Genomic DNA, 21194 nt, shown 5'->3' with positions numbered 1-21194 from the left:
AGGTCAACACACAGAAAACTTAGACAGTTGTTCTGACAGGTGAGAATGGTTCCCTCACACACTCTCCCCCCTGCCCCCTCCTTCCATCTCACTTCCCTCTGACTGAACAATTTTGTCCAACAGTACGAGCCGGGGAGCAACCTCATCAACTCCCCAGGTTATAATCACACATAGGAGTGGGCAGGGAGGGAGGGAGGCAGAGTGAGATGTTCAGCTGGGTTAGGTCTGATGCTAATGCTCATTTAAAATAGTGACAGGCTGGAAGAGTGCAGCGCGAGCCAGGCTGCCTTAATTTCTCTCTGGAATAGCTCATGCCCGACCTCCGTGCCACATCCAAAATCTCTGGAGCTCAATTAAAATTGGATTAGGTGGAGATGCTGGATGAGCAGCGCAGCATCTCTGGTGCTCTCCTCCTAGTAATGCCCCTGCTTGACACCTCTGCAACCCCCAACTCAAACAGTTGTCATAGAGACAGCATGGCCCAGAGGAGGCAGTGTGCTGACTGGAGTGGGGGGATACAGAGCAAGGGAGGTGAGATGGAGGGATAGCTATGGAGCTGCAGGCGCACTGCTGATGGCCAGCAGCAGCTCACTAGGAGGCAGGGTAGCTTTTATCTCCCTTCTGCTCTGCAGCCAGATGTTCTAGAAGTAGTCTTCTGAGTGCAATGCTGAAAGGCAACTTGTACAGATATGCATCATGGGAAGGCTACAACAGCTTACTTCATCAGGGCACTAGCGGACTGTTATTTGAATACATATTAAGTTATTTGGATGTCTAGAGTATGGTTTGTCATTCAGCACAGTTCTTATTCACTTTATAATTCCATTTTTTTTTTATTTAACAGTGCCATAAATTTTCCTCCTGAATTCTCCATTTGTTACATCATGGAAAGAGAGAGCAAAATGCAGTTTACACAGGTTTGTCAAGCAAACACTGCACTGCAGGTTCTTAAGAACTGAAAAATATGTGAAAACAGTTATAATATGGTATTGATTGTCATTATAATAATATTTTAGCACAGGCTGTTTCTTGTTACCCGGCTCAAGTGAACATTTTCCTGCCATGACAAAGTACAGGCCAAAGGGCTAGCTGTCAACAAAAGAGGGGCTAAAGAGGAGAAAAAAGAGCTTATTTCAAACAGCCCAGATCAAAAAATTTGTCATAACAACAAAGCTTTGGTCTAAACCAACATGCAGGGGCCCCTGTAGACTTGGAGATTTGACAAAGCCCAGCCCTCATTTTTGGAGGCCCAGCTGTAAAAAATGCCATTTAATGAACCTGTCTGCTGAAGCTGTCCCCTGCCTGTCAGAGGTGTCAGCCAGTGACAAGCGCTGGGGACGGCCGCCTCCAGTCACAGACAGGCCTGCCAGCTGGAGACTTCGGCCCCAATCTAATCACGCCACCAGGAAGGGACCGGCGCTCTGCTCTTGGTCTGTCACGCTCAGGGCTGGGGGTGCAGCGAGGGGGCGGGTAGAGGGGTCTGGTATGGCCGACAAGCGCAGCCTTTTGTTTCCACACAGGTCCCTCCACGCAGGCTCATTAGGAGCCACAGGCGCATGCGCTGCGCTGCTCTGCTCTGCTCTGCTCTGCTCTGCTCTGCCAGATGCATGGAGATATACCTCTCCAGCATAATAGCCATAATGCAATTTAACGTCTCTGTCCTCTCTTTCCTTTATTCGCATTCTCTTCTGTCCCTGATTTGACAGAGGGCAGGCTGCATTCTGCCTGTAGAACATCACAGGCAGAAAACGGGAAAATATTGTGACAGATGAGATGAGGAGAGGCACAGGTGACACCAGTGTTTAGGCTGAAACTCATATATAATAATGTGCAGATGCTCAAATGGAGCACATTATACTTAAAAGTGATAAGCCATTTCATGCACAGAAATAGATTTTAATCATTTCTGACTTCCAAATAGCTTTAACCCTATACTGACTGAGTCACTATGACAGATATTATTAATAAATATAACAAAAAGAAATCTCTAAAATCATACACAATTTTCTCCCACATGGAACAACACAATCCCCCTCCATTGCATCTATACCAAAATAGGTATAAAATATTATAATTCAGTGAGACCTCCAAGCCGGCATGACTGATATATTTATATGAGACTGTGGAGCACTCTGACAACCTGGTATCACAGGACCTCCATTGCATTCTTCTCAGATTTGTCTAATAGGCTTCCACTATAAAGCCTCACAACTGCATGGTCCCAGGCGGCTATAGAGAACAGTGAGGTGGAAGAATAAGGGACGGGTACAAGAGGCAGTTTCATTTTGAGTGATATGACTACTCCCACAGGAGCGAGTGGGATGGATTTCACACATGGCAATTTGGAGGATCAGCACACACTGCATATACGGTATTCAATGGCTGACCCCAGGCAATATGGGCCAAATCTGCGAAGAGCTTGAGCATTTGGAGAAGGCGAAGAGAAAGCATAAAGCCTGGTAATGGCGAGAGCAGAGAGCAACTCTCAGCTAAGTGGGAGAGCATCATCAGCCAAAGGCAACATGGCTGGGTCACAGACGTATATATATATATATATATATATATATATATTTTATAAATTAATAAATTAATATATATTTTATAAATTAATAAAACAACTAATAAATTAACTTAAAGGGTCTTGTCACCTAATTGATAAAAAAACAAAATATATTATCTTACTTAGCCCATGTGATATCTAGCCATAGAGATATGTTGTGTTGGTTATATTAGTGCAGCCTCTGCTCAGCCTCTGAGATGTCTGCCTCTACCCCACTACAAATGAGGTGAATGGAAGTTTGTTTATCCATGTTGAATGAAATTAACAAAATACATAAATCTCATTTGTCTTTTCAGAAAATGCCTGCTATTCTGAATAAAATAAAAACTAAACACACAGTTAAAAGTATCCATAAAGACTATGTTATTAGCAGATAAAAGATAGATAGCAGTGTTGTTCACGGTGAGGTGTGTAGAGTATCCAGAATAATGTGGATGTTGTTTCTAGAATAAACTGCTCCAGTTGAATTTTTAATAATAGAAACTTTTTGTAATTTGGTCGAACTGACTCTTTAAAGGAAAAAAAGTCGGAATATACACATCGCCTATATTCTTCCTTCTACAAATGACTCAGGTGCTCCACACATTGTGAAATTAAACTAATGCTGGCATATTTAACTTTATAAAGACATGCGGACAGAAATCTTAGTTGTATGACCATGACATGCCCAAATCCACTTTATTTTAGCTTTAATCCCTTTTACATCCTGCAAAGATTTATAACGTATGCCTGAGCTTCAAAGCACATTTCTCATCTGATCCCCTCTTAATGTGACAACTGTTATGAAGTGTAAAAATATAAAAATGTGAAAGATTCCACCAGATTATTAAAAAAAAATCAGCATTCCACTTGGTGCCTCTCTGAGAGACCCATATCTCAACTTCAATAAAGTAGCAAGCTCCTAATGCAGGTATTGGGGGAAAACAAGATACAGATTTGCATAATCAGTGTCACTATACATTTGGGTGGTAGCTGGAGTGTGGCAAGATGACACAGCTCGGGTGCTCTGGCAAGACCAGTGGGATAAAGGAGATGAATATGCATTAAATGTGCTGGCAGTTCACTGCCCCAAATGTCCAGCCAAGTTTGTCAATAACATTTATGTCAGGGATGGTATTTCATGCACATTAGCAGGACCTGCAGCGTCGTCTTCAACACTGTTGTGGTATGAGAGGTGGGAGGAGCTGTTTTCCTAGGATGCAATTTCTTCTTAAAGAGTCAAGGCTCTTTTAACATTGTTTATCTGCCTATATTAAAATATAAACTTTCAAGAAGTGTGATGTAAAAAAAAAAAAAAAACTTACTGAAGAAAAGTTACCAAGACTTTTGGTTTCCTACAGTGATGATACTCAAAGTCTGGCATCAAGCCATGAGACGCCTAGAAGAAACAATCCAAAACAAAATGTATTTCCTGTGTGACCTCACTGATGTCCACAATGTGGTATATACAAGCACAGTAGGAAAACACATATTTGATAATGTTATCTTAGGATCTATATGTTATTATTGTAGCACATTTCATGTATTTTCTTACTGTCAGAATTACTCATACATCCACACACGACCGTCTTTTCTTTGTGTTCACACATTTACCCTTCACAGCTACAGAATGGTGCATAAAAGGCAGTAACCTACTATAAATAGCAAAAATACAGTTGGTATAAGAAATAATGTTCCAACTACATGGACAAATCACTTGAAATTTCAGGTCATAACTGAAATCGCAGCTATGTGGCTTATACACCTCCTGGGTCACTTTAACTTTTAAAATACATTGGTCCCATTTGACAGAGAACTTTTGTTAATGTTTTGCATATGATTTATTGAATAATTTAAATAATTTAGCTTTTCATTAAACCACATACAGTTTGGCCAGTTATCGCTGTGTTTTTAAAAAACTCAGATATTTAAGTAAAGATTTTCACACTTGATTTAAAGCTGACAAATGGTGCGAATTAGCATCCAAGGAAATATGACCTTTGTAGCAATGTTACTAATGGTGATTAAGTTACTTACATCAGAATTCAAGTCTTTTTCCACCACACCTAAATTATTTCATCCCATCCCTGTCAGTGGAAACTTTATTATGTCGTGCAAGTAAATTATATCCAGTGAGTAAACAAACAAACAAACAAACAAACAAACATTTATGAACACGCTCAAGTGCTGACCCACTCACCACCACACACATACATGAACACACTTAGTGAGCACATCATCCAGATAAACAGCTTGAGGATGCCTTCACTAAGCTTGAGAGAAGGAAAGCAGTCATTTGGTATGGGGTCTTTTCAGCAAGCTTTTCCTAATGGGACTTTTTCAGGGACTTGTCAGCCTTAAGATGACTGAAATCTTCCTGGCCTGGGTACCAGCTTCCTCTGGCTGCCACTGAGAGTGCCAAGCTGATCGCTTTAAATCCCACTCTTTCTTTTTTTTTGGTGGTGTGTGGGAGGGATAGGGGCTCAGAGCAAGACAGAGAAGAAGAGAAGGAACGAGACAAGGATGGAGAGGCGGAGAGACAGAGGAGGAGAGGGACAGAAAGAGCAAGTGGTTAGACGAGAGGGCCTGATGAGCAATGAGCGCCTCACTCGTCCTCAATTAATCTTGTCTCTCTACCTTTGCTTTGGCGCTTCCCTCAGCACCAAGGTAATAACGACACCCTCATCCATTATCCTTTTATCCCTGTTATTCACTGGGAATTGCTTAATAATATGTTACAGATTTGTCCTCCTTCATATAATTCTTTCTGTCATTCGCAGTATATCATCTGGAAAACACACAGCCCCCTTTCTGCTGGACGCTCTTTGAGGATTATCGTGGGTGACACCTTCGGGATGCAGCCAGAATCTGGAGCATCATTTTTTCAGGCATAAAGAGGAATTACTCTGACTTATCTGTCATTGCCAAAGCACAACAAGCCATTCAGGGCCAAAGCAAAGGTGGAACAGGTTCTTATCGGCTTCTCTGAACGAGAGGACTTGTAAATTTATGCTAATGAGGGCCTTTTGTGATCCAGGCTCACCCCTTGGGGCTGAACGGGGCTTGCAAGGGATGATAATCTGGCTGTTGAGTGCACTAGATAATTTGTACTTTATCCTCATGTAATTATATAGTTTAAATCTTTTTACCAATGCTAATCCTACGACACGAGGAAGTGTCTTAACCGTGTCTATGGTTCTTAGTGGCACTAGTTAGCGTGCATCTGACTCTCTCTCTCATAAAATCACGTAGGAGGAGTGCAGCGCTGATATAATTACTCTGACTTTCTGTAGCCCGTGCTATGAATCCTCATATCATTTTGATCCACCTTAGCCGGCAGGCAGAAAGCCAAGCCTGCAGCCGGGGGCTATGAGAGACAACTCAGAAAAGGTGAAAACATGGTAGCACAGCTAAAAGAGCCCTCCCCTTTTCGGTCAAGAAAGAAAGATGGAGGAGACTGGGAAAATGGACTGAAAGGAGGAAAAGTAAGTGCAGTAGAGTGGTTTTGCGCAGCTTTTGAGGTCTCTCTGTTGTGAAGTGGGACTCCAGGCCATCTTGTGTGCCTGCCAAAGCCGACAGCCCCTGACAAGCTGCTTGGCGTGCTGTAATTTGACTAATTACACTGGATTAGACCATATTAATGCAAGCTGTTTTCTCTAGGGTCACTGACCCACCCAGTGTGTCCCTTGCTCAATTCCCCCTCTTCGATGTAAACAAAAGACACAAGAAAGAAAATAGAGTCTTTGTTTCTTTGTGTCTTTCTTCTTGAAATTATAAAACAATGAACACGTATCTATATCCCTGACATTATTTTTATAATGAGAGAGAAATGTTACAAAGCATCCACGGCAGAGAAGGCTGGGAGATGCAGCCTGCACTTTCCTGAGGCACATCATCACAGGATTTTTTGATAACAAACTGAATCTTTCGCCTGCTTTATCTCTCTGCAGGAAAAGAAAAACAAAATAAGGACTTTTATGAATCTCACAGAGGCACTAGAGTTCACAAAATGTTTTTTTTACTCAGGCATATGGGGGGTTGGGAGGAAGGTCTCTGCATGCTGACAACAACAGTGCAAGATTTCATTTTAATTTTACTTTTATCTAAGCAAACTATCAAGATGAAATCTGAGTAATAAGGCCCTGTTTTTGTGTATGGTTTGGACGCACAAATGCTTTTCTGAGGAAACTGTGTGCTGAAATCCATGATAAATATGAATAATAACAGACACATTATTTGATCTGCTTTCAAAATTAGTAGATATACTCAGAAAACCAGAGAGAATAGTCTTATTTGTAAAAAGAAGGAGGGAAACCACCCCTCATTTACATTTGCAAAACTCCAAAATGAAAGGGGGGAAATGAGCCATAGAATGTGTGTGTTTTAATACAAGTGCTCTCCCAATTGTACCAAATCAATTTGAGTTTCACACAATGGAGAGGCAGCTTCACTGTTTGTATGTGCTCCTCTGCCTTGAACACGGTGTAATAATAGTCTTAAACCAGGCGTTATAAAGACAGAATACCAAAGAGGCTTACAGCCTTGGTTTCATGAAACATTTAGGCAAAAGTTCCAAGGGCTGAGGATGATGAAAGAAGGTAAGCTTGAAAATGGGCCTCTGGGATCCACAGCCCTTATTGTACAGAAGTCACATCAAATTAATACTGAGGGCCATTTGCAGCCTTTCTTCTCCTGAGCTTTTCAGAACGGATTAAGCTATGAAAACTCAGAAATTACTAAAGCACCTATTAGGCATTATGCTCACCCTTTCTTCTCTTTCCCTTTGAAAGTCATTGAATGTGCTTCACTTCACTCGTACTTTAATTCACAAGTTGTTTGCCCTCTGAAAATAATGGGCAATTCCATAAAATGTGTGATGTGAAATTTATATTTCCACTTGCACTATAACAAACTGGTCCCCACATATTTGTAAATAAAAGAAAAATGTTTACTTGTATACACATTTCCACCAATTGCCATTTTATGGAGCTGTATATTACATTAAAACTCTGTTGTAGACAATACAGGCGGCAGTATACAGGCAGTTTACTGAAAATCTCCACACTGATGAAGGGCCAGTATTGCTAGGGTTCTCTCAAACTCTCCAAACCCCCCTTTGCTCTCTCAATGTGTCTTCAAAGAAGCGCATGGAGTGCATGAATTGTAATTATGGCTCCTAACAGGATTCGAGAGCGCCCAAACGATGGCACTTGAGAACCAGGTCGTGTGGAGTTAAACGGCTGTCAGACACTCAAAGCTCCCCAGCATGTGAACAAACCCACAAAGGCTGGACGTGTCCGCTTCTACTTCTAGGACTTTCCTACCCACTTTCACTCTCATAGGGAGAGATTAAAATCAACTAAGGCCCTTTTAAAGACCGATATAGCCTTTCTGCATTTTTACTGGCATTCTAGTTTTCAAGAGGTGTTTCAGCTTTTCAGGTAACAAAAACAAATTAGTGACAACTACTAAAGGAACTGTATGATTTTGACCTACATAAAGTGTTTGTTAAGTGAAAGTATAGAAATAAAGAAATAAATCCTTGACCAAATTCAAGGCAAATGAGAAAACACCAGTGGAGCATGTGAGAGGGGGAAGTGGAGGCGTGTGAGAGATCAGGTAATTGTTACCACCTAAGAAACCACTCTAACCACAGTGTCAGATTATCTCTCGACCTCGCCTTCAGAATAACGGAAAAGATCATCTGTGCTCCCCAGACAGTTTCAATGACTCACCAGGGCACAAGACCCCTCACTACACATTAAAGAGACCAGCCTTCAGTCAGGCCCTATCCCAACTTTAGCCTCATCCTACTCCCTAAAAGCAGCCAAAAGAAACCAACCTGCAGCGTGAAGTCCCTATGTATGACCCTTATTAAACTCCTAATTGGATTGAGAGCCCGCTAAGAAAAAAAATTCAACATCATTCATTCAGCTGAGATTTTCTTTAGCATTCCTTCCAGTAGTTTGCCTCTTCAACAATAACATTCAAAATCAAGTTGCTGAAAACTTTTTTTTCCCTTTTCAAAACACAACCAGATTTTCCAAAAATGGGAGTATAGGTAAAACCTTTTTCACCTTTTCTTTTAAGGGAAAGCGCTATTTGATTTTCACAGGGTGCAAGTGACAGGCTGAAACAAAGCCCAGCACTGGCCATTGTGTAGCCTTTCACTGTTGTAATGGTCTTAAAATGGCTACAAGCAGGGCCCTATTCAGTGGTGACCAGGCTGCTCAGCTCTCTTCTCCATATCCAACACAAACTCTGCTCTAAGCGGGAACTCTCAGGTCAGCTGATGAGTGAATGAGGGACTAAGTTCACTCATAACCACAGTCTCAGACTATCAGCGCCTGTAGAAGTTCTCAACACATTTACACTAATTATAGAGAATAAATAGTACCATAACAACAACATCAATCAAGTTCATTACAGAAAATAGCATAATGACAATAATTACAATAATATCTCATTAAGAGAGAGAATGAGAGACAGGGGAGAATTAATAGCAGACAGGTGTACAACACACCGCAATTATGGAACCTGAAATTAGTTCATTGCCTCAAGGCAAACAGAAGAGAAAGGGAAGGTTGTAAGTGAGGGATTGTGCGTGTGTGCGTGTGTGTGTGTGTGTGTGTGCTGGGGAGCCGGTTTGAGGGCTGGGAGTAGGACTGATAGAGAGAGGCTCACTGACAAAAAAAGGAATTGCAAATAAGCAAACAAAAATGTCTTAAATGTGTAAATTAGGGAGAAAAATAAGAGGGAAAAGCAGCTTTTCCCTGCAGACTGGTGCCTTAGATGAGAAGGGAGCAGTGAAACGTGATCAAGGAGAGCTGTGGAGCGGTGCGGCAGGCGTCAAGATGAGCACTCAGCCAGCGAGTGGCAGCTTCTCCTTTTCCAGTCAATCATTCATTACAGAGCCAAGTGCTGTGGAGGAGTGCCTCCTCTTTTTGACCTATCATATTACTGCCTCTGTAAACTCCTAATCCCCCCTTCGTTAGATGGTGTCAACAGCCGACATGCTCTCACCCTGCCACCGCACTCCCCGCTCAGACACCTCCCAAGCCCTGCCAAGACCACAGAACTGACACTCTAATAAAATCGTTTGAAATTTAACAGGGTAGAACGGCAGAACTTTATCTATCTTTTTCCGTTCTTTCATCCACTTTTTTGGCTTGTTTGTTTTCTATTATTGGAATGAGAGTCAGGAAATTCACTTAATAATTAGTTAACTTTTTCTTTTTGTTTTACCATCAATTTCAGGTCCCTATAGATCATGGTAAGCAACACTAAGAAAGTCAGACTTTAGCTCTTCAATCTTTCATTGGCTGGTCCGAGCGGCCTCGTTCTTTTCGCCTCGGGGCTGTTCCTGAGCAGGTGAAAGCCTGGAGGCAGGAACCTGCACATCAGCACTTCTTTGTCCATCATGACTCTTTCATGGGGAGCCTGTCTCCTGAGCTTCTCTAATGGAGCCCAGTGAGATGACGACCATAATGAGTCCAACAGATGAAAGCCCAGCAGGACAAAACAACATTCAGATACATCTCCACACACACACACACACACACCGGGGCACCAGTCAGGGACTTGCTGTGTGAATGTTGTTATTTAGGTAAACAAAAGAATCAGATGCAAAATAAGAAACCAGATGAGGCATCTGTGTTTTGGCAGAGCTCCAGAAAGGAGATTTGGTGTGGGTGAATATGTCATGCTGATCAGACACAACAGAAAACAATCTAACAATCAAGTTCATCACAAGCATGCGCAAACATATCACACACCCAACTGTCCTTCATTCACATGTATTAGCACACAGACCACCCCCCCTTCACAAGCACACACACACACACACACACACACACACACACACACACACACACACAGAGACCCATACAGTGTGTGGATGGGTTTAGGTAAGGTCCCAATTTAAGCTGACAGTTACCAGATAGAAGATACTCAAGGAAATGACAGCACTGATTCAGATGGTTCTGAGTTTAGATGAAAGTGACGCTGTCACAACAAAACTATTACACATGAGTGAAGGCCAGCAAAGTTAATATACTTCATTTCTTCATGACATATAGTACTTAAGCCTTTGTAGTCTGTGAGGATCTTAAAATATTTTACCTTATTGGGAATATATATGTAAATTTGCGAGATAAACTTTGTCATGGTTGAGACACACCTACCACATAACACGGTTTGAGGGATGTTAATTACCGTATAAAATAAGCAATTGGCATCCTGCCCCATATGTCCCACTTTTTCAGTGAGGAAGATGGAAATGAGGTGGGGTAGATTTGATTGTGACATGCTCTCCGTCTGTGCTCCACGATGTGTGGCTTTGCCAGTAACAGGCTAATATTCAGCACAGCTCACCACCACCAGAACTAATCAAAGTAGACAAAATGTCTCTGCTGCCATCTTTGTCTAGCATCCGCTCAGGGTGAGCCTCCCTCTTTCCCTCCTTTCCTTTTCACCTCCCCTCTTTCCCCTCGCTCTTGAAGGGAGGGTGACAGCGGCATAAAATGGTGGCGAGCAAATGTGCCTTCCATGTGGCAGCAGTGGTGGGGGTGACAGGCCAGGCTGAGGCCAGCGCTATCAGCAGTGTGTGGCTGTTGCTTTGAACAAGCTGGATGGTCGCCATGGAGGATCAGGGCCAAGCTGATGAAACACCAGCGGTTACAGACAAAAGCAGCTCAATATCAAATCAAGAAACAGCCCACCCATCCCCAACAGGGAAGAGCCAGTTCTTTGATGAATGCAAACTTAGTTGTCTAGGGTGGCATGTTAATAAACTGTACAACTACTTAATTCCTAGTAGACAGTTTTAATGTGCAGAATTTCCTTCAGAAATCATTTTTAGATAACAATTACAATTACAAAACACTTTGACCAAGATGATATTATATAAGATGTGAATATCAGACATCCTTAGAGTCTAAGAATAGGGAATGTCATATTATATAACTCTTAAGACAAACTTGTGATTTTGGGCTATATCCATATTCACTTGATTTGATTTAAACTGTAAGATACAGAGCACTCAAATGTCACTTAAAGTATATGCATCCAAGAATAAAACTACTGAACAAAGCAAACTCCCTTTATTCAGCAATTTGTGGTGGAGTCATTCAGGGGGTTGTTAGTTAACCCTGAGCTCAGAGGATGATGAAGCTAGGGCATAAATCACAGAGTGAAACAAGGCGGACTCCTCCGATTCATTAATGGAAATGATCTGTCAATATGCTGGAGTCAATTCACACGTGTCAGCTGGGCTCAGCACACAATGGGCCAGCCAACTTATGAACTCCCAGCACCACTCCACCGAGTCCATAAAACAACTGGCAACGCCGCTGGGGAGCACCCCAAGACACCACCCTCTTGCACAGACCACCAGATGACACAGATGGGGCGAAACCAAACAAAGACGAGACTCCTTTTGTACAAAGAGGGACCCCTTTCAAAAGCCATTCATGCAACAAATTGGGGAAATCTGGCCATGCAACACTCTGGGTTTGCTCTTTTATTAGCATGAGCCTTACGTCACAGTAAGTGAAATCAGATTTATGGCCCCCTGATGCAAAGGTGGTTAAAATCAAGCACACTTTTAAGACACAAAAACTTTTTTTAAAAGCCATATTAACTAACAACAGTTTAGCTATGTTAACCATGAACAGACTGTTGTTTTCTACATGACCCACAGAGTAACAAGCCATGTCACATTTTACTACACTTTGCCATCTTGCAAAATGATGAGCAAAGCATTAACTATAAAGAAGAGCTAATGAGGAAAACCCCACACAAGGACAATGCTGATCCATGCCTACATGTCCTCTCTTCCACAGTTGATGAATTGTTTGGCTAAATATAGCACTAACTTTGCCAAAATGCTATTTTTATTGTTAAATCAAGCTGGAAAGCACATTTAAGTTAATTGTAGTTTCTCTTTTTGGTCACTATATCAGTTCAAGCAGCAGATAGTAATGAGTCTTCATAGTCACAGAGACTAATGACTATCAATATCAGTCACAGGTACTGTCGAGGACTCCATTTTATGGTAGCTCGAAACAGCATCAAGCTCGAGTACTTTCAAAGTCAGCCCATCAGTTAGGGAGGTTTGTTTCCATGTAGGTCATTAAATATGTGCACACAAGCTTTCTCTTATTAGGTCCTCTGCATTTTTCTTTTCTTGTTCTTTCTCAGCTGCACACCCGTGCTGCTGCAGCAATCTGCATAGAGAGACATTTGTCATCATTAGCCCTGCTCTGACAGTTGGCACCCGGCACCTCAGATCTCTAGGACTGGCAATTATGAACCCTTCATCCCTTATTTAGGCAACATCGCCTAATTTCATCACAGGCCTCACCAGCAGCATTTGATTACTAGCAGCCTTAAACCTACAATATGCCACCAATTCTTCCATTTTCTTTGTTTTGTGCTCTGATGTACTCCTGCTCTTAGATCACATGACATGTGGGTGAGGACTGTGCTCAGTTAATCTGAGATTTGAAATTACGTGAAAGAAACAAGGACTGCAAAGAGGATTGTAGATGAGCATCATGGGGTCAGTGGGCAGATGATTACAGCGCCCACCTTTAGAAGGTAGACATCTCGCAGGCATTAAGATTAATCACACTGTAGCTGGTGCTGCTGAATGGTTGCCTTTCACAACAGACGAGATGGAAGTCAGCGACATAGTTTTCTATGATGAATTAAAATAATGAAAAAGAACTGCATATTTACAAATAAACTAGTCACTTCTTTGAGAGCAATCTAAGCCCTAGCAATTTGCAGAAAATACAGGGAAAGCATGCTGGAAAAACATGCACACCGTGTGTAGCACTGTCATGTACAACAAAATACAAGAATAAACTGTATGCTCATAAAATGAGTGGAAATGCACTGTACCAGCACTTTCACCGCACCTAACTGCCAAATGCATAATGTGCAGGAAAAAAGTACACTCAACGCTATGTAAGCCTGTATTTTCCTTTTTTTGTGTAGAAAACTAGACATTTTCTGGATCCTTATTTTGGCAAACAAAACTGAAGTATTCATGCTAAATTCATGCAAATACATGCATGTAATTTATCACAAAGGCTGACAAGCGTACCATATTGCAGAGGGGAGGGGTGAAGGGCCAAATGAGGCTGAGACAATCAATTAAATTTCATAATTTACACTTTTCTCCAGCTTTGTTTTTCTCAAAATTTCCATCATGTTGATAGGTTTGGTGTTTTCTGTGTGCGCATATGATAAAGAAAGTGTTCACAGTAAATAGAGCCTGTTGAGTTGATCACTAGAGGGTCTCAGAGCCTCTGGCTATGTGGTCCAGCTTCCTGACTTCTCCAAAGGAGGTTGCTAATACACAACGCAGAATAAAACAAATGAATGGGCACAATCCAAAGGGGGTCCTCAGTGAGGCTCTGGGCCCAAAAATGAACTGGCCTCCTACAGAGACACCATATTGCTTGGAATAATAATGTTTCGTTATTAAAAATCCCAATGACAATTTCATTTTATGACAAATAAAATTATAGAAAATGTGTCAACGTGAGTGGCTATCCCATGAGATTAAAGTATATTATTTCACACAGTTTGAGAGCCAGTACTGATGTCACATCTCTGAAGTGTCGCTGCTTTTAATCTGATTTATATAGAAATATGTCATCCTATTAAGTCCACTTTGACTAATCTGCACATTAGCTTGGGAACTAGCTGGTACATTCCCTTTGTATGGGATATGGCTTGAGAATCTTTTTCTTACATACTAAATGACCCTAGAAATGTAATGAAAAAGTATATGGCGGGCCTTATTTGTTCTTTCGTAATAGGATTATCAAAAATAATAAAATGTCATCCATAATTACGTTGCCTGCTAGAAGATTGCTGGTCATAAAGGTCTTGATCCAGCTTAAACTCAGCTAAATGCTATAGTTGTATAATGTCCTGACTGTTTTGTTATGAGGTAATGCAGAAAATTAAAACTTAAATACAGTCTGCATAAATGTTAATGTGAAACACTTTGTTCATTAAATACTGCTAAAGCAAGAGCCATAGAGGATTTAGTTGGTGAAATGAGCTCAGAACAATATTTGTAGAGCTGGAGTTTTTCAGTTTTCCTCCTTAAGTCTCACTTTTTCAAAATGCCATTATCTTTTATTCAATGCCGAAGGCTATATATTGTTTTGTACACACAATAAGTGAATCAAGTGTTTACACAGATTATGCTTATTTGTATATGAACAACATATGTATTAGTTAAATGCATATACTGTATACGTATATATGTGTAGCCCATAAAGCCTTGGGAATGAAATACACTAACATACATTTGAGATCTGCTACAATCAGTGGAATATCATCTCAAGTCACTCAAAGCATGAGCGGTGTCATCAAAGGGCAATTTCAGCCATTAGAAAAGTACCACTGACCCTTTGGCGGCCATGTTAACAGGACGATCAGTCTTTCAAGAAGAAAGGAAAAAGAAAAATGGAGGAGAAAAAATGAATAAGTGTAGAGGCATGCTCTGGAAACAAAGAGGCCTTCAAAACAGGGTCACATGCTTGTGCAAAATTAGGGGAAGCAGAAGTCATTGTATTGATTTACACAATCATGCATGCATTTTGCTGGGTCAGAAATAGGCCTGTGCTGGAATCACAGCCCCATATATCACACTGGAGGGCCTCCAATAGCCTAGCGGGATGGTCAATGAAGCAACAAAGCTTGCAATGTTGTAATGGTAAAGATGCGGGTAAGAAGATTGGATTGTCTTAGGCCAGACCTGACAACTGCTGGAGTCTTGGGACTACAGAGCAGGTTGAGTTACTGTGAGATCTGTGCAGCCACATGCTTTAGATTAAGAGGTGATAATCTCAATGAAAATCCCCCCTTCTATCACGCATACGTATGGCAAAAGGCTGGAGCACAAACTCAAGAGGTGCAACTGGATTCCGAGGTATCTGACTTGGAGCAAGATTGCCTGGAAAGTGAGGCTAGTCTGGTTTCAATAAAAGGCAAGTACCTGCTGGGCTACAGACAGTGGGAGAGAGTGAGAGGAAAGACTATCAAAGCCTGAGAGGGGAAGAGGCTTTTAGCTACCTCTCACCACATGAAAACCTTCCATAATATACTCCATATCCTGCAGAAATATATCAGTAAAAATATAATTTTTTGGTTGTGAACTTAAATCAGACCTGTGACAACAACTAGAATATAGACTTAATCTTATTATTTAATTTTCAGAATAAACCTTTATGCAGACGTCTATCATGTCCCAAAAACAAAAGATGCTTTTCCATATCTGCATGTGTACTAAGTAAGTGTGAAATTATCACTGGGGCCTGCCAAGAAGCTAGTGGCAGTGTGTCCATGACAGGCTGTGATGATAATGGGAGTCACCTATCTATCACGGTCCATCCTGCACACGCCACCTCCCGCTCAGCCGCATCCATGTAGTGAGAGTCAGAGCTAACGAGCGGCGGTTTGCCCTCATAATGTCTGGTCGTATGCAGTTCTGACTAGAGCAGAGATGAGTGTAAATGCCTTTGTGTTCCTTATCTGATCCGTGCAGCATTATCTTTTTGAAGTCCTCTTCAAAGCAGACACTGTACCTTGAGAGACGGAGTGCCAGTGCAATGATGAGAGCCAGAGAGGGTTTAGTGTGGAGGCAAGATCTCTTTCTTGTGAATCACTGTCTGTATCAGACCAGCTGTGCCTAAAAACAATACACTGATACATCATGGGACTTTATATAAAATGATCAACCATGTCAACCTTAATTTTTAGAATTATTAGCAATTAATCTTTTATATTTAGTTTTCTTATCTTTTTAAACACTCAAACCATGTATTTTTTGCTTTTAATGTTTTGTTGCTGCTATTATTATCTTGTTGTTGAAGTAAATAAATACATTTATCATTACCAAGATCATAGAAGACCAATGTATATTATTGTCTTCATTATAACAATTAATTTGGATTATTGCTATTTTTGAAAATACTAATTTCAATGGAACAAGTATTTTCAAATATAAAATGATAATCATAAAAGCACAGATTCACTCTTCATTCACTTTTATACATTCTGCTCTTGGTTAAGATACTTTTCATTTTGGAGAAATGTAAGAAAGAAATTTGGTGTTAAGATCACAAATGTTACCGTTATTTTTTTGTGTTTTTTTACAATCGAGGCTATGTTAATTAAATGGCTAAAAATACTGGCGCGTGGGATTATTGCACAGCACAGAGCAAAACAAATACACCTCAATCTGCAGGTTAATACACAAGCTTTGAGATATAAACTCTCTCCTGTATCACAGCCACGATAATTAATGTGTCAAATATAATCACAATGCTAAATATTAATTAGCGCCATAACTTTTTCATATTTCAGAAATAAGCCTGGTCGCTTCCTCAACAGGCTGTCCAATAAATTAACTAATCCTGAGATGCCTAACTGATCAAATCAATTTTATTAATATACTGCTTCAAAACCAAAACGTGCAAATAAGACAAACCTCATTTACAAAATACAAATATTCTTTGCGTAACAAAAACTCCCGAAATGACTCCGTTCTATTTTAATCTATCTGTGTGGAAGAAATTAGATTCGGTGCCCTGAACAAAAAAGAAGAGATTTAAATAACAGACCTGCGGCAAATTTAAATGTTTTATTTTCCGAAGACATAAACACTTTAGCAATTCTAAACCCACCTACTGTTTCATATATGTTTCAATATAGCAGACTTAAAAAAGCAGCAGATAAAGTCCAAGGAAAAGCAACGCAACGCAGTGAAAATGCTGTTTTTTTTTTCTTCTCTCCAAATGCGTAGGTGTACTTCCGCTCCTCGATATACTACTACTACCTGTACTTTTTACTTGTATATAACACCCGAGGATGAATTTGTTTTCGATAAACTGGGAAGCGGTGACGCATCCGACAGCGATTGGACATCTTGGTTTCAACTCCTCCCTTATAATAAAGAGTGTGTGTGTCTCTCCCTGTTGTAAAACACAGCAACACCGGGCGTCTGCGTCAGGAGGGCACACTCAACTCTGCGCAATTACGCGGACTCCTAACTGGCACAGTGATCAGAGACAAACCAAAAGCCATTTTTTCGGCTACTGAAGCTCACAAGGTTGAAATGGACTTTTAATCAGGCCATCCTGATAATTTAGAGGATTTGCTTCGTGCACTTCAATGCATTTTACGATATAACAGCTGTGAATGTTGTGATATGATTATTACGCATGTGCTCTGTGCACAGCTTTGAATAGTTGTCTTATAAATAGACATTTTTTTTCTTTTTAAATAGCTTTCTTTCTTCTCTAAAATTGGCTCCCGTACAAACAGCCGCGTTGGATCCCTCGGCTTACTGCGAGACTCCGGTGTATAACCCGGATCTCTGCCCTAATATGATAGCCGCCCAGGCAAAGTTGGTGTATCACCTCAACAAATACTACAACGAGAAATGTCAGTCTCGAAAAGCAGCCATCTCCAAGACCATCCGGGAGGTGTGCAAGGTGGTTTCGGATGTCCTGAAGGAGGTCGAGGTGCAGGAGCCCCGCTTCATCAGTTCTCTCAGCGAGATGGATAATCGTTTCGAGGGACTGGAGGTCATTTCACCCACCGAGTTCGAGGTTGTGCTCTATCTGAATCAGATGGGAGTATTCAACTTTGTGGATGACGGGTCTCTCCCGGGCTGCGCCGTGCTCAAGCTCAGCGACGGCCGCAAGAGAAGCATGTCTCTTTGGGTTGAATTCATCACAGCCTCTGGTTACCTCTCGGCGCGCAAGATCCGGTCGAGATTTCAGACACTGGTGGCGCAGGCAGTGGATAAATGCAGCTACAGAGATGTTGTCAAAATGGTCGCTGACACGAGTGAGGTGAAATTGCGCATTAGAGACAGATACGTGGTGCAAATCACGCCGGCTTTCAAGTGCACTGGGATCTGGCCGCGAAGTGCTGCGCACTGGCCTCTCCCTCACATCCCCTGGCCGGGACCTAACCGAGTGGCAGAAGTCAAAGCGGAGGGTTTCAATCTTTTATCCAAAGAGTGCTACTCGCTGAACGGCAAGCAGAGCTCAGCGGAGAGCGACGCCTGGGTCTTGCAGTTCGCCGAGGCCGAGAACCGGCTCCTCCTGGGTGGATGCAGGAAGAAATGCTTGTCAGTCCTCAAAGCGTTACGCGACCGTCACCTCGAACTGCCCGGACAACCCCTCAACAACTACCACATGAAAACTTTGGTTTCCTACGAGTGTGAGAAGCATCCCAGGGAGTCGGACTGGGATGAGAACTGCCTCGGCGACCGCCTGAACGGGATACTATTGCAGCTTATTTCATGTTTGCAATGCAGAAGGTGCCCGCATTATTTCCTGCCCAATTTAGACCTGTTTCAAGGAAAACCTCACTCTGCTCTAGAGAACGCAGCCAAACAGACTTGGCGACTGGCAAGAGAAATACTGACCAACCCCAAAAGCTTGGAGAAACTCTGAGGTAAAAATATAATAGTTAAGCTCGTCTTACAATTTGTGGTAAAGAGGCCTAATGAGCTTATTAACGGACAGAAAAAATATTGCCAACCAGTTTGCAAAGTCTTGTGAAATGTGGCTGTCCTCTGTTGTTGAATATGTTTTGGCCTAGCCTGTTTCAAGATGATTTTTATAACAGTTTAGTTTGTCATTGTCCCCATGCACCTTTTGGCGGTGTCAATATTTAGGAGTAAGTTTAAATTATTGGCCACCATTAAATCAGGAGGCCACCTCAGCAGTGGTTTCTTTTCTATCCGTGCCACACGGTTGCCTAAACCCTACATTTCCTTAAATGCTTTAAAATAAAGCCCCGTGACAAACTTTGGAAAAAATAAAAACACACATGTGTACATTTTATACTGTAAATACATTCATACATTGTGATTCAAGTGGTCTGAAATTGTGAATGTTGTTCTGTGACACGTAAATAGGATCCACCTGTTTAAATCTACTTCTGAGCTTTTTTCTTTATCTGGTAGAAACGTTATTAATTTATACTTGCATCAGTGGTAGTCTGATTCATCTGTTTCAATGGACATTTTCTAATTTTTGAAAGTTTACATTTTGATGGTAGGCGTACGACATTTGTTACAATGAAAACATTCCATCAATTTACTTGAATTATTATTTAAAGTACTCGAACTTTTTTTGGTTGTTGTTTTTCTCTACCATGCTTAGGCCTACATGATAAAAAAATGAAAATGATAACATATATAGTATATATATATATTACAGTTTAATTGAAAAAAAATGCACTTGAAATACACTGGATTATAACATCTGTGATCTGATTTTTTAATTTCTTGTCTTTGATCTAATTTAAAGAGCTAATAAAACGAGCTGTTTTATATTTGTGTCCCATTATGGTTTTATTAAATGTGATTTTGACAGCAGTGAGGTAGTGAGGCCTAACATGCAATAATAATGTAATGGAACTTTTAATCTCGGGTCTCTGGCTCATGTAGGTGTTCTACCTAGAGGAGTTTGACACTTTAAAAAGGAAAATAGAGGAAAAAAGGAATATTTTCCATTCACAGCATTTTAACCAGATCTGTAACCCTGCAGAGCAGTTTGGGCTTTTTTTTAAACCCCAACCTCCTGTGAAAGGAATTTGCGTTATTAATTATGTGAATAACCAGTTAACTTGGCATAACTTGATCATCTGTCAACGCTGTCTGATGGTTGAGTCTGCAGGATGAGTAGACCTCAGAGGTCATTATATGATTTTTTTTTTTTAAATGCATTAATAATACAGCAAATTAACACACACAAAATAGAAATTAATCGTGATTCATAATAAAATTCTGGCCACAAACGTAATTTAATAATACAAAAAAAAGCAAAACAGAGCATGGACAGAGGCGCAGCACACCTCCGAAAACCTTATCTGCAACCCGCGCATCCTCATCATATATCAAAAATGTGTATTTAAAAACTAGTGAATATTTAATACCTGGAGAAAAAAAAAATCTAAAGTGAGGCATGTCGGAAACCAAAGTGCCCGTTTCAAACCTGGGCTGCACACTCGCTTGCGTGTTACTTACCTTTGGGTCGACCTTTTTGAAGGCAGGGTCATCCTCATCCACCTCAAAGTAGATCTCGGTGGTGGTGATGGACAAGGTCCCCCGCGCCACCAGGACAGGGGCAACAAGCTGGGCCGGGCTGCTCAGAACCACTGGGCCTGCAGAGTGCAGAGGGGGCAGCCACATGCTGAATCAGTAACACGCAAAAACATATTCAAAGCAAAGCTGAGTGAGGTTAATTCTGTGAAACTGATAAATGCGATTACAGGGGGATACCATCATGCCAGCGGCCTCTGTGTATCACACCACACCGCTACGTGCGTGAACAATCTGCGCTTAGAAACATTAGAGAATTTTAAAATGAATTCTCGCAGTTCAGTCAGATATTGTGCATTATGACAGCTCCGTCAAACTTTTCATTTTTGTAGTTTTCATCGTGCCATAAAACAAAGGCGTTGATACGCCTTTTTGTCTTTGTATTGCACACTTCCATATGCGCACAATGCGGTGGATTCATCAGACCTATAAATAGATGGAGGTGTCATCAGAACATACCTATTTGTACCTGTTTGTAAACCAGTGATGCACTGATAACAAAAATGT

General features: G+C 41.1%; 2 protein-coding genes across 2 annotated transcripts in view; one reads left to right on the top strand and one right to left on the bottom strand.

Annotated features, from left to right (window-relative positions):
• LOC111224453 (neurobeachin-like) overlaps positions 1 to 21194 on the bottom strand; it is a 201516-nt gene that overhangs the window by 48205 nt on the left and 132117 nt on the right. The window contains 1 exon segment of the mRNA XM_022748943.1: positions 20613 to 20749. Coding sequence (XP_022604664.1) covers positions 20613 to 20749 — 137 coding nt within the window.
• Positions 17567 to 19886, top strand: mab21l1 (mab-21 like 1). The gene has a single exon (XM_022748950.1). It carries the CDS (start codon positions 17953 to 17955, stop codon positions 19030 to 19032), a length of 1080 nt encoding a protein of 359 aa, XP_022604671.1. The 5' UTR covers positions 17567 to 17952; the 3' UTR covers positions 19033 to 19886.

This window comes from Seriola dumerili, unplaced genomic scaffold (assembly GCF_002260705.1).
Source record: "Seriola dumerili isolate Sdu_G_001 unplaced genomic scaffold, Sdu_1.0 BDQW01000134.1, whole genome shotgun sequence".
In the NCBI taxonomy this organism is placed as follows: Eukaryota; Metazoa; Chordata; class Actinopteri; order Carangiformes; family Carangidae; genus Seriola; species Seriola dumerili.
The sequence above is the reverse complement of the archived record's forward strand: the minus strand, read 5'-3'. Positions and strand labels throughout refer to the sequence as shown.

Bases quoted from the DNA above. Each gene is read 5' to 3' on its own strand.
- mab21l1 (XM_022748950.1), top strand. From the start codon at position 17,953: ATGATAGCCGCCCAGGCAAAGTTGGTGTATCACCTCAACAAATACTAC.